Source organism: Sapajus apella, unplaced genomic scaffold (assembly GCF_009761245.1).
Source record: "Sapajus apella isolate SASKATOON/1434 unplaced genomic scaffold, GSC_monkey_1.0 scaffold68, whole genome shotgun sequence".
NCBI classification, from domain to species: Eukaryota; Metazoa; Chordata; class Mammalia; order Primates; family Cebidae; genus Sapajus; species Sapajus apella.
In genome coordinates this window covers 1642031-1656095 of record NW_022437008.1, presented here as the reverse complement: position 1 = coordinate 1656095, position 14065 = coordinate 1642031, and the positions used below count along the sequence as shown (strand labels likewise).

Below are 14065 nucleotides of genomic sequence, written 5' to 3'. Positions count from 1 at the left end.
ACAAGCCCTATTTAGTGGCAGGTCTTTTGCTGGGTACTGGGGACATCAACAAATCTAACTCCACCCCAGCAGGGAGGGGCCAGACTCAGGAAAGGATCCTGCAGGAGGTGACACCTGCAGTCAGACTGAATTAGCCGGGTGTGGTGACGGGTACCTGTCATCCCAGCTACTTGGGAGGCTGAGGCAGGAGAATCTATTGAAGCCTGGAGGCAGAGGTTGCAGTGAGCTGAGATCACACCATTGCACTCCAGCCTGGGCGACAGAGCGAGACTCTGTCTCAAAATAATAACAATAAATAATAATAATGAAGTCAAACTGGAAGAATGAGGAGAAGGGAGCTAAGGAAAATAGAAGGGAAGGGGGCTCCAGGCAGAGGGACAGACGTGGGCAAAGGACCAGAGGTGAAAAACGGAGCAGGCCTTCATTCACCGTCAGCAAACACTCAGTGAGCACCTGGTCTGGTGCCCAGTCCCAGGCTGGATAGTGCTGGGGACACTGTGTGACTGAAACATCTCGGGCCCACATCCATGCTGTTCACAGTCCAGCAGGGAACAAACCCAGAAAGATGAGGGTTGTGATGGAGGAATCATCAGCAGAGAGGTCAAAGCCTTGATGGGGAAGTCCAGAAAAGATTCCTGCCCCAGCCTAGAAGAGCAGTCAGGGAGGACTTCCTGGAAGAAGTGGCATTTGAGCTTGCACCTGGAGGATATATAGGAATTAATCTAAAGCCATGGATGGTGAAGGAATGACAGTGTGTTTCAGGTAGAGGGAACAGCCATTGCAAAGGCACTTTGAGGAAATGGGTAATGTGAGAGTGTGAGGGAAAGCTAAGAGGAGGTCCAGGGGTCAGCAGGGCCATGAGGAGGGGCTCAGACTTTGTCCTGCGGGCTCTGGGTAGCTATGGGAGGGACAAAGTATTCATAGCACTGAGCTTTTAGGTACGTGAGGGTAGAAAGAGGCTGAGCTGGCCGGGCGTGGGGGGTCACGCCTGTAATCCCAGCTTTTTGGGAGGCTGAGGCGGGTGGATCATGACGTCAGCCACTGTGCCTGGCCTGCTGTGAGTTCTTATCATGAATGGTGTGTCTCTCTGTTCGTCTCTTTCTCTCTGTTCTTATTTCTTGTCTGTCTCTGAGTCTTTCCTGGTTTCTTTCTGTCTCATTCTCTCGATGTGCATTTCTCTCTCCCTCTCTGTCTCTGTTGTGCTCTCCCTTGCCCGAGGGGGTGTGGCCATGGGAAGCTAAGTTGGGGGGTGGCACCAGTGTCCTTGTTCCGGCCGCGGCCACCTCAGTAAACACAGGACATCCTGTGGGGCTGGGGAGGGAGGTGGATGCTTCTCCCCAGGGACCACCCTCTCCGGACCGTCTGAGCCAAGCAGGAGCCTTGACCTGCCCTGCCTGGTCCAGCCATTCCACCCCACCCAGTCCAGCCAAGGGACACTGGACTGGAGCCCACCCTTCACACGCGTCCCCGCACCCTAGTCCTCTGTCCTGAGCTCCCGTCCCAGGGCCCAGCAGCTCCATGCCACACCTGGATGTCTCCCCAGCCTCTTGCACCCCCTGGGTCCCTCCCTGGCCTCACCCCAACCCCAGACCTGCTTCTCTCCCCAGTCACCATCTCAGGGGTGGCTCCACTGTCCCCCAGTCCCCTGATTAGAGTCCTGAGCCTGGTCTGAGACCCCTCCTCCATGGCCCGTCAGTCCCACAGCCTGTCTGCTAGGCCTCCTGAGTGCGTCATCCCCCCCAGTGGCTGCTCCGTCCCTCCCCAGACTCTCCTCCCCTGGGTTCCTGGCCTCCAGTGTCACCTCCACGACGACCTTCCCCTAGAGAAGGGACCCTTTTACTTCGTGGCTCCCCAGCACCTACAGAGTTAAGTCCCCCATCCAGGGTGCTGTATGCCCTGGCCCTGTGGACCCTTCCAGTCTTGTCTCTTAGCTTACTGCCTTCCTCCCCTTTCCAGCCAAACCCAGCAGCTTAGCGATCCCTGAAAATGTTGGAGGGTCCCTCACTCAGTGACCCTTGCTGTTTCATTTCTCACCAGAACAATAGTGCTTTGGGGCAGATACAGTTATGGTTCCAGTTTACAGGTCAGGACCTGAGGCTCAGAGAGGTTAAGTGCTGTGCCTAGAGTGGCAGCCACTGAACGGCGAAGCTTGCTTTCTCTTTCGTTCTTTGCTTTCTCTCTTCCTTTCTTGCTTTCTCTTTCTCTTTCCTTCTCTTTCTTTCTCTCTTCCTTCCTTTTTTCTTCTCTTTCTCTCTCCTTTCTCCTTCCCTGCCTGCCTGCCTTTTCCTCCCTCCCTCCCTTCTCTCTCTCCCTCCCCCCTCCCTTCCTTCCTTCCTTTCTCTTCTTTCTTCTTTGTTTCTCTCTTTCTCCCTTTCTCTCTCTCTCTTCCTTCCTTCTTTTCTTTTCTTTCTTTTTCTTCTTTCTTTTCTTTCTTCTTTCTCTCTGACAGGGTCTTGTTCTGTCGCCCAGGCTGGAGTGTGGTGGTGAAATCATGGCTCAGTGCAGCCTCAAACTCCTGGCCCCAGGCCTCCTGCGTAGCTGGGACTGCAGGCATGAGCCACCACATCTGGCCAAAGCTGGGCTCAAACCCAGGGGTCTGGCTTTCAGGGACAGTCACTTCTCTCCAGCTCACTGCTTCAGCAACATCTCTGTGTTCGATTTTTGCAATGTGCTAGGACTGCATACCATAGGTGCTCAATAAGTGTTTAATAAATAGGAACAGAGGTAGAAGGTAAGCCTTGGAAGGTACAGAGTTCAGACCCCAGAGAATTGGGGTAATAAGGGCCCAGCGACAGGGGAGAGATGTGGTCAGATTTACCCTTTACAAAGGTCTAGGCACACAGTAGGTGTGTGCTCATAAATTTTTGCTGAATGAGGGAAGGGAAGAAGGGAGGGAGGAAAAAGGAGACCAGATAGCTGGTCACAGCTCTTCCAGGTGTGAGTGTGTGTGTGTGTGTGTGTGTGTTGTATGTTTGGGGAGTGGTCCGTTGAATGCTACGGAGGGAAGCTGGCCTGGGGGGCTACATGGCGGGCACACACAGAAGCTTGAAAAAGGTGAAAGGCGGGCCGGGCACGTGCCTGTAATCCCAGCACTTTGGGAGGCCGAGGCGGGTGGATCACGAAGTCAGGAGTTCAAGACCAGGCTGGTCAACATAGTGAAACCCCATCTCTACTAAAAATACAAAAATTAGCTAAGCATGGTGGTGGGCACCTGTAGTTCCAGCTACTTGGGAGGCTGAGGCGGGAGAATGGCTTGAACCTGGGAGGTGGAGGTTGCAGTGAGCCGAGATCAGGCCACTCCAGCCTTGGCAACACAGTGAGACTCTATCTCAAAAAAATAGAAAGGTGAAAGGTGACAGCAGGCAGTGCCAGGGCTAACAGCTCAGCTAGGAAGAGTGTGGGCCCTCGAGTCTGTGGGCCAAGGTGGTGTGGCCTCCTGGGGTTGAACCTGAGGGTGGAGCAGCACACCAGAGCCAGAGCCTGTACGTCCCATTTGGGGGTCAGACATGGGCAGAGAGGGGCAGGTCCTCACACATGAGCCATTCGTAAATCTGAGGGTGCCAGAGGAATGGGACCAGGGCTAATCTAGTCCATTTGATGCTTTTGTGTAAAAGACATGCCCCTTCCTGCAGACACTTGACCTCCATCTGCTGGGAAACTTGTAATAAATATGTAAATGCAGGGTATCTGGAACATGTGTGGCAGCCACTTACATATGGAGCCTATGTGCAGTGCACAACCTATGCAACTGTACCTAGAGACTCTGGGGGGAGGAGGCATCATTGGTGAAGCAGGCACAGGGGCAAACGGGAGGAGCAGCTCACACCAGTATTGGCAGTCGGAGACATCAGATACAGGAGCACGGAGGTTCGTGCCTGTAATCCTAGTCCCAGCTACTCTGAGGCCTGAGGCCAGAGGATCCCGTGAGCCCAGGAGTTCAAGACTGTACAGCACTATGATCACTCCTCTGAACAGACACTGCTCTCCAGCCTGGGCAACATAGTGAGACTCAATCTGATTTTTTTAAAAACTGGGGAAAAGGAAATAAGAAACAGGCCCACGCTCACGCCTGTAATCCTAGCACTTTGGGAGGCCGAGGTGGGTGGATCACCTGAGGTCAGGAGTTCAAGACCAGCCTGGCCATCCTAGGGAAACCCCATCTTAAAAAAATAAAAAAAAATAAAAAGATTTCCAGGGGACCGAAGACGGCGGCATCGCAGAGCCCCAGGCTGGGCACCAGGGGGCGGTGCTGAGCTCAGCCCAGGCGCCCAAGTTTTGGGTCTGCGGCAAAGCAGCCCGAGTCCCAGTTGCCCAGGGGCTGGAGTCGCCCGGGGTTGGAGTCGGGCACCTGGAAGACCCTCAGCCTGGGCGCCAGCTCCCCGCAGGCCATTTTCACCCCGCCTTCCGCGGCCCGCCTCATCCACTTTCAGCACGGGCACAACTTCCTCTGCTCCTCCAGGAAGCGCCACTCTGCCCGCCCCTTCCCGGCCCCAGGGGCCGACCCGGAGCTCCCCGCCTGGCCCAGCTCCACCCCTGCCTCAGCCTCGGGGCTTCCGGTCAGAGGCGAGGCTCGGGGACCCCACGATGGCGGCGCTTCCCTCGCTCGAGGCCCCGCTGGCCCCTGGGGTCACCGTCCAGGCCCCGGCGCCTCTCTGCACGCGCGCCCACAGTTTTCACGGTGGCACTCCCTACCCTCCGTGCACCACCCCCAGGCTCCGCCCCGGCCCCGCGGCCGTCAGGAAGGACGCACCCTGGGTCCCGCGCCAGGCCGCTGAGTGTGCGGCCCCTCCCAGCAGGGCCTGGAATGCGGCTGGACCGCGGGGGCGGCCGCTGACACCCGGCGCTCCGGCCAGGCCCAGCACACGGGCAGGTGGCCCCAGCTCGCCCGGGCCTGGGTTTCTTCTAGAAGGAAGGCACAGCTGCCTGCGCTGAGCGCCCTCTCCGCGGTCCAGCCACCAAACCTAGTGGCTTTATTTCAGACACAGCCTCCAAGCAGCCCTATCCTTTGCCCAACACAGATTTGAGTGGATTTTATTTTTGAAAACGGGCTGTTGTCCCCCTTTCCATCCCCATTTTCCGAGAGAGCCGACTCTCAGGGTTCCTGGAGAGGATCTGCCCAGGCTCCAGGTTTCGTGTTTTTATTTCTGGACCATTCTGAAAGCAACCTCCCCCTCTCCCCTCCAATAAATACAAGTAGACTCCAGGTGAGGACTTGCTTTCATTTTTTGTTTGTTTGAGATGGACTCTCCTTCTTTTGCCCAGGCTGGAGTGCAATGGTATGATCTCGGCTCACTGCAACCTCCGCCTCCCGGGTTCAAGTGATTCTCCTGCCTCAGCCTCCAGAGTAGCTGGGATTACAGGTGTGTACCACCACCCCTGGCTAACTTTTGTATTTTGTTGTTATTTTTAACTTTTGTATTTTTAGTAGAGATAAGGTTTCACCATCTTGGCCAGGCTGGTCTCAAACTCCTGACCTCGTAATCCAACCGTCTTGGCCTCCCAAAGTGTGCTTTCTTTTTAAAAAACTGGCCTTGACTTCCTGCTGGCAAGGAAAAGAAATAAAATTTTGTTAAAAAAAAAAAAGGGTGGGGGGGGCATGGCAGGAAGATCCCTTAAGCCTAGGAGTTTGAGACTCTAGTGAGCCATGATCAGACCACTGGACTCCAGCCTGGGCAAGAGTGAGACCCTACCTAAAACAAAAACAAAAGTAAGTTCACACTTTAAAACCCACCTCCTCAAGTGATGGCCTTGGAGCCTCAGTTTTCTTGCCTGTAAAATGGGGATGATAATAAAGCTACCCCATCTTGTAGGGCTGTTATATGATTAAATGAGTTAACCCATGTCAAGTGCTTAGAACCGTGCCTGGCACACAGTCGGTCTACGCCCAATAAAATATCTCGCCTTCACATTTGCCCAAAGAGAAAGAAGCACACAGATTTGAGATTTCCCAGGACTGGTTTTAATTTGAAAAATCTGATTGGGGTCTCTTCCCATATCAGAGAAGGAACAGCCCAAGCTATGACCGCAGGGCCAGGGAATTCAGTCCGCCACCAGACCCTGTCATTCCATCACTAGGGACTAATCCCAGGCTTCCCCGCCAGCCCTGAGACAGGAGGACGGACGTGAAATTGTTCAGGACTGGATTCTGTCTCTGCAAAGTGGCCCAAGCCCTGTTCTCTGGACTAGGGAAGCCAGCTGTGTCTTTTTGAGGACAGTTGGTCCAGCCACCAAGCTCAGTTCAGATACCAGACAACCATCCCAACACGAGGGCTCAGCGCCCCGGCCCCGGCGGCCGCTCCAGTGCCTGTGTGCCCACCAGCACGTCCATGAGGTAGTCCAGTTCCGCTTCGTCCAGCTCCGGAGCTTCCTCCTTGCCCGGCCCATCCTCAGGGCCAGGCTTGAGGCCCTCAGAGGCTGGTGCCCAAAGTTCATTGTCATACATAGAGGTGTCAATGTCCTCAAACAGGCCCTCGAGCCCATCGTCCAGTAGACAGCCACTGGCTGGGCCCAGCAGGTCCAAGGCACCCAGGCTGGGCGCCGCTCCGCCAATGCTACGGCCTGGTGGCCCCTCATCTGCCAGGGGTTGGGGGGCCTGACTCAGGCCCTCGATGTGACTGAGGTCCTCCAGGAGGCTGGCCATGGAGGCTGAGAGGGCAGCGTCCGAGCTTGCCAGGAGGTTGTTGGCCATGCTGGGGGCTACAGGTGGGCTTGGCACAGGTGGCAGGGCAGCCGCGGGTGCCATGGATGCCTGGATGCGCCGAAGCGTGTTCACCACCAGTACCAGGTGCCGCAGGTCTGGCTCACTCTGCTGCAGGCTGTGGTGCAGTTTGAGCACCGAGAGGTCAAAGAGGGAGCTAGAGGCTACAGCCGGGGGTGCCTGTGCCACCGCTGCGTGGCCAGGATCCAGCCACAAGGCGTCCACTGCCAGAGATTCCTTCTCTTCCTCCTCCTCCCGCTTCCGCTTCAGACCCTTGCTCAGCATCTGCAGAGAGCAGGGAGTTATAGTCAAGTTATGGAAAACAAATGTTAAGTTCAAAGCCTGGATCTGACAGCTGCTGCAGGTAGGATCTTCGGCAAGAACTCATTTAATCATATAACAGCCCTACAAGAGTTAACCCATGTCAAGTGCTTAGAACCGTGCCTGGCTTATAGACTTCTTAAATTTTGTATTTTATATTTTATAAAGTATATTTATGGACTTCTTTATTTAAAAAAATAGAGATGGTGTCTCACTTTGTTGCCCAGGCTGGTCTCAAACTCCTGGCCTGAAGCGATCCTCCCGCTTCCGTCAATAAGTACTCTTTTTTTTCTCCTTTTATTTTTTGTAGAGACAGGGTCTCACTATGTTGCTCAGGGTGGTCTCAAACTCCTTGCCTCAAGCCATCTTCCCGCCTCAGCCTCCCAAAGTGCTGGTATTATAACTGTGAGCTGCAACGCCCTGCCAATAAGTACTTTTTTTTTTTTTTTTTTTGAGAGGCAGTTTTGCTCTTGTTGCCCAGGCTGGAGTACAATGGCGAGATCTCAGCTCGCTGCAATCTCTGCCTCCCAAGTTCAGACAATTCTCTTGCCTCAGCCTCCCGAGTAGCTGGGATTACAGGCACCCACCACCACGCCCACTAATTTTTGTATTTTTTTTTTGTATTTTTTTTTTTTTTTTTTTGAGACGGAGTTTCACTCTTGTTACCCAGGCTGGAGTGCAATGGCACTATCTCGGCTCACCGCAAGCTCCGCCTCCCGGGTTCAGGCAATTCTCCTGCCTCAGCCTCCTGAGTCCCTGGGATTACAGGCATGTACCTCCATGCCCAGCTGATTTTTTGTATTTTTAGTAGAGACGGGGTTTCACCCTGTTGACCAGGATGGTCTCGATCTCTTGACCTCGTGATCCACCCGCCTCGGCCTCCCACAGTGCTGGGATTACAGGCTTGAGCCACCGCGCCCGGCCTTAATTTTTGTATTTTTAATAGAGACAGGGTTTAACTATGTTGTCCAGGCTGGTCTCAAGCTCCTGACCTCATGATCTGCCCACCTAGGCCTCCCAAAGTGCTGGGATTACAGGTGTGAGCCATGGCGCCCAGACCACCAATAAATACTCTTAATGATAACGTTATTATGTCTTCAGTGAACCATGTGGAATGGCCAATATTCAACTTTTTCCCCTACAAAAGCAGCTGTTTCACAGTTTATCATAATATTATAAGTAACTGTATATAAATTATAATAATATAAATACTAAACTAGTTTTACATAGTTTAATATTTATTGTCTACTATGTTTCAAACAGTAAATAAATAAGCAAACACAGGAAATGTACAGAGAATTACAGGAAGACACTAAAAGGTCCTGGAGAGACCTTTTAGATGATCAGAGGAGGCTCCCGAGAGGAGGTGACATTTGAATGGACCCCTCAGGCCAGAGAAGTCAGCCATGGGAGACCCTGGGAAAAGCATTCGGGGAGGAGGGATCAACAAAAAAAGGCAACCAAAGGCCCAGAGGCTGGATGGGCTTGAACTGAAAGAGACCAGCATGGCTGGCACACAGAGAGTGACATGGTAGGAGACCAGATTGGGGAGCAGCAGAGGGAACGGGCACCAGCCAGGTCACAGAAAGCCACATATGCACAAGTAGGGAGTTTGTATTTTATCATGAGCGTGGTGGGCAGTCATTAAAGGAATTCGAGCAGAGAGGGGAGTGGTGGTGTGAGCTGACTGGGTTTCCGTCCCCCCATGGCTGCTTCGAGGAAGACTGTGGCGGGGGGGAGGAAGAGGGGGAATCTGAGACCCACTGGTAAGCTGTACTCGGTTGGGACGGACGATGGTGATGGCCTGGAGGAGGAGCTGGTAGTGGGTATGGAAGGAAGTCGGTTGAGTCAGGATTTATTTGAGAGGCAGAATCGACAGGGCTTGCCGGGAAATCGTGCTGGGCACCGGGGTCAGTCACTGAGATACGTTCGAGGACCCACTCTCTTCTTGGAGTGGCGGGGGGTGGGGTTGGAGTTTTGGACCCCTGGCGCTACCTACTTTTTTGGGCCAGTAAGGGTCCAATGTCCAGTTCCTGGGACCCTGCCTAGCAAGATCTTAAGAGTGGCCCATCACACTAGTCAAAACTGGGTCTCCGTCCCCTTCCCCGCGGTCCCGGGAGTGCGGAACCACAGGAATTCCGCCCCCCACCCCCGACTCCGCCCCCGGGTCCCGGCGCCCCCTAGCGGTGCCCAGGCCGGCTTTCCCCCGGGGATTCTGGCCCCTCTGACCCCAGGACTCCTTCTACTGCCCCGCTTCCCGGCTGTGGTTCCTGCCGGCCTCCCGGGGCCGTGAGAGCCGGGACCCCCGGCGGGCTGTTCTCTGTGCCCGGCCTCCGCTCGCTTCCGGCAGTGGAGGCGGCTCCTCCCGAAGCGGCGGCGGCGGCGGGGGCGGGTGAGTCACGCAGCCGGAGCCAGGGAGCCGGCGCCTCCGCCCCCTTCTCGGGCTGCGGCGTGATTCACCCGGCCCGGCCGGGGCAGACGGCACGTAAAGGCCCGTGCGTCTCGATCCCGGTCAGCCCAGGCAGGCACCTGTCGGACCCAGGGATCGAACTCCGTAAATGACCCGGCCGCTGGCACCCCTTCTCTCCCCAGGCCCCTTCATTTACATACCCTGCTCACTAGCGGCCAATCAGAACAAAGAGGTAGCCACCCACAGCCAATCAGGAAGCGGCGGCGGTAGCATCGCTTGCTCACTCTCCTCCAGCAACCGGCGCCTGGGTCGCGAGACGCAGTTCTGATTCGGGCGCACGACTCCAGACTCCTAACTACGCTTAGCGACCGCCCACTCTCGTGGCTACCCCTCCCTTCGCCCCAGGGATTGGCTCTGGACGCTGATGGGCGGAGCCTGTAGGGGGCGGATTCTGAAGGAGGGGAGGTTGGCTTCAGGGCGCATGCCCGGGCAGCTGCTCTAGTGAAGGGTGGAGAGAGGTGGCTTTTTACCCTGGGGGACCGTGGCGGATGGGTCTTTTGCCTCTCAAAGTAGGAGCCCCTTACAACTACCCATGCCCCTGCCAAATCTGGCAATTAAGCTTCTTACACATCACGCCCCGACAGGGGTCTACACTACAGATATGCCCGGGTTCAAATTCCGACTCCGGATTCACCACTCACTAGATTCGTGACCTTGGAAAAACGATCGACCTCTCCAAGCTACACAAAGTTAAATAAGGATCGTCTTGCCTACCTCTTCACAGGAAAGTTTAAATAGGATCGTATCTATAAGAGCACAATACCAGACTCGGGCAAAGCTGTACAGTTGGACTTAATTGTGGTTAAAGACGGGAGTGAGACATCAACGGAGTCACATCCTGGGCTCTATTCCCTAAGCAGCTGTGTGACCTGGGGCAAGTGTTTTAATCCTTTACAGTCTGTTTCTCCTTCAAAATGAGGGAAAATAGGCCGGGACCGGTGGCTCACGCCTGTAATCCCACCATTTTGGGAGGCCGAGGTGGGCGGATTAGGAGGTCAGGAGTTTGAGACAAGCCTGATCAACATGGTGAAACCCCGTCTCTATTTTTTAAAAAATAAAAGAAATAAAATGACGGAAAATAGCGCCTAGTTAGAGGATTGTTTTGAGGATTAAATAAAACAATTCATGCAAAATCCTCAGAGTGGGGTGCAACGTGTTTTATTATTATTGTTATTCTTTTGAGACGGATTCTCATTCTGTTGCCCAGGCTGCAGTGCAGTGGTACGATCTCTGTTCACTGCAACCTCCGCCTCCCAGGTGCAAGCAATTCTCCTGCCACAGCCTCCCAAGTAGCTGGGACTACAGGCATGATCCACCACGCCCGACTAATTTTGGTATTTTCAGTAGAGATGGGGTTTCACCATGTTGACCAGGCAGGTCTCAAACTCCTCACCTCAGGTGATCCTCCTGCCTCAGCCCCCTAGAGCGCTGGGATTACAGGTGTGAGCTACTGTGCCCAGCTTTTTATTTTATTTTATTTTTGAGACAGGGTCTCGCTTTGTCACCTAGGCTGGAGTGCAGGGGTACCATCTCAGCTCACTGCAGCCTCAACTTCCCAGTTCAAGCCATCCTCCTGCCTCAGACCCCCAAGTAGCTGTGACTACAGCTGCAGGCCACCTTGCCTGGTTAGCAATGTGTTTCTTTGTTAGTAGTAATGGCTGTTGGAATAAGAGGAGTTCTTAGTTCAAAGTGGATAGACAGGCAGGATAGGGCTAGAGGTAGAAAGAGTAGAATACTTGTTTCATGGCTGAATGCGGTGGCTCACACCTGTAATCCCAGCACTTTGGGAGGCCGAGGTGGGCAGATCACTAGATCAGGAGTTTGTGACCAGCCTGGCCAACGTGGTGAAACCCCATCTCTACTAAAAATGTAAAAATTAGCTGGGCCTGGTGGCATACACCTGTAATCCCAGCTACTCGGGAGGCTGAGGCAGGAGAACTGATTGAACCTGGGAGGCACAGGTTGCAGTGAGCTGAGATTTTGCCACGGTACTCCAACCTGGGTGACAGAGCGAGACTCTGCCTTAAAAACAAAAAAAGCGGCCGGGCGCGGTGGCTCAAGCCTGTAACCCCAGCACTTTGGGAGGCCGAGGCGGGTGGATCACGAGGTCAAGAGATCGAGACCATCCTGGTCAACATGGTGAAACCCCGTCTCTACTAAAAATACAAAAAATTAGCTGGGCATGGTGGCGCGTGCCTGTAATCTCAGCGACTCAGGAGGCTGGGGCAGGAGAATTGCCTGAACCCGGGAGGCAGAGGTTGCGGTGAGCCGAGATCGCGCCATTGCATTCCAGCCTGGGTAACAAGAGCGAAACTCTGTCTCAAAAAAAAAAAAAAAAAAGGAAAAAACTCCTGGTTCCAATTCCCCACCTTGGCCTCCCAAAGTGCCAGGATTATAAGCATGGGCCACAGCATACAGCCTAGAGGTAGGATCCTGACAGGCTCTAAAGCATCATCTCAAAGGTTATTTGCTAACTGCAAAGGACGAAATCCTTTTATGATGCAGCCCTCATAATCTTAATCATGTAATGAAATTCTGCATTACCAATGTCCGGACATCCTGACACTGGGTGCCATCTACCATCATGCATTAGAATTAGGAAGTACATTAATAAGAATCAGGACATACCCTGTGGAGTCTCCCAGTTCAATGCATAAGCAGAATCTCCCCAGGCCTTTAGATCCAACCTTCAGTTTATTGGCAATAGAGAGGAACAAATTAAACACAGTCAGACAAATCCAGAATGTGGGACACTCTACAGCACGACTTGGCTATTTTGCCAGAAATTCAGTGTCAAGAAAAGATAAAAAATGGTTTGGGGCTGAGTGTGGTGGCTCACGCCTATAATCCCAGCACTTTGGGAAACCAAGGCGGATGGATCACCTGAGGTCAAGAGTTTGAGACCAGCCTGGCCAACATGGCGAAACCCCATCTCTACTAAAACTACAAAATAAATCAGCTGGGCCTGGTGGCGCATGCCTGTAATCCCAGCTACTCAGGAGGTTGAGGCAGGAGAACCACTTGAACCCGGGAGGCAGAGGTTGCAGTCAGCCAAGATTGCGCCACTGCACTCCAGCCTGGATGACAGAGTGAGACTGTGTCTCACACACACAAGAAAAGGATTCAGGTGGGGGAATATCCCAGAATAAAATATAGTATGTAATTTCTTCATTACAACCAAATTAGCATGTGATCCTTCACTGGATCCTGATTTTGGAGAAAAGAAAGCAACTATAAAGGATATTCTTGGATCAGCTGAAGAGATTTTAATATAGACTGGATATTAGTTGTTACTATGGAATTCTTGATTCTATTAGAAGTGAAATAGTATTTTTGGGGCTTGTAGGTGAATGCCCTTATTCCTTTTTTTTTTTTTTTTTTTTTGAGACGGAGTCTCGCACTGTTAGTCTGGTCTCGAACTCCTGAGCTCTGGTGATCTGCCTGCCTTGGCCTCCCAAAAAGCTGGGATTACAGGTGTGAGCCACCCGCCTGGCCTAATGTCCTTATTCTTAAGAGATGCTGGCTGCACATGGTGGCTCACACCTGCAATCCCAGCACTTTGAGAGATCGTGGTGGATGGATCACGAGGTCAGGAGTTGGAGACCAGCCTGGCCAACATAGTAAAACCCTGTCTCTACTAAAAATACAAAAAATTAGCCAGGCATAGTGGCGGGCTCCTGTAGTCCCAGCTACTCAGGAGGCTAAGGCAGAAGAATGGCTTGAACCCGGGAGGCAGGGGTTGCAGTGAGCTGAGAAGCTGAGATCGTGCCATTGCACTCCAGCTGGAAGACAGTGTGAGACTCTGTCTCAAAAAAAACAAAAAAACAAAAAAAACATGCCTGCTGAGCTGTTAAGGATAGAATATCAAGATGCTTGCAATTTTCTTTCCAAAGGTTTTGCAAAAGAAACAATATATATGCATATGTAGATAAAGGCAACTTAGCACAGTGTTATCAACTCATTACTTTTTTGAGACAGAGTTTTCACTCTTGTTACCCAGGCTGGAGTGCAATGGTACGATCTCGGCTCACCAAAACCTCTGCCTCCCGGGCTCAAGCAATTCTCCTGCCTCAGCCTCACAAGTAGCTAGGACTACAGGCATGCGCCAACATGCCCAGCTAATTTTTGTATTTTTAGTAGAGACAGGGTTTCACCATGTTGACCAGGATGGTCTCGATCTCTTGACCTCGTGATCCACCCACCTCGGCCTCCCAAAGTGCTGGGATTATAGGCGTGAGCCACCGCGCCCGGCCTATTTTTTTTTTTTTTGAGACGGAGTTTCGCTCTCGTTACCCAGGCTGGAGTGCAATGGCGCGATCTCGGCTCACCACAACCTCCGCCTCCTGGGTTCAAGCAATTCTCTTGCCTTAGCCTCCCGAGTAGCTGGGACTACAGGCATGCGCCACCACGCCCAGCTAATTTTTGTATTTTTAGTAGAGACGAGGTTTCACCACGTTGACCAGATGGTCTCGATCTCTTGACCTCGCGATCCACCCGCCTCGGCCTCCCAAAGTGCTGGGATTATAGGCGTGAGCCACCGCGCCCCGCCTTTTTTTTTTTTTTTTTTTTTTTTTTTT

The 14065-nt window shown here is 53.1% G+C and overlaps 1 protein-coding gene across 1 annotated transcript; it reads right to left on the bottom strand.

The window, feature by feature from the left end:
* Positions 1 to 5936: 5936 nt before the first annotated feature.
* Positions 5937 to 9788, bottom strand: SERTAD1 (SERTA domain containing 1). Its single transcript, XM_032248744.1, has 2 exons — positions 9629 to 9788; positions 5937 to 6982 (listed from the first exon to the last, which is right to left on the bottom strand). Exon 2 carries the CDS (start codon positions 6980 to 6982, stop codon positions 6272 to 6274), a length of 711 nt encoding a protein of 236 aa, XP_032104635.1. The 5' UTR covers positions 9629 to 9788; the 3' UTR covers positions 5937 to 6271.
* Between the last annotated feature and the right edge of the window lie 4277 nt (positions 9789 to 14065).

Bases quoted from the DNA above. Each gene is read 5' to 3' on its own strand.
- SERTAD1 (XM_032248744.1), bottom strand. From the start codon at position 6,982: ATGCTGAGCAAGGGTCTGAAGCGGAAGCGGGAGGAGGAGGAAGAGAAG.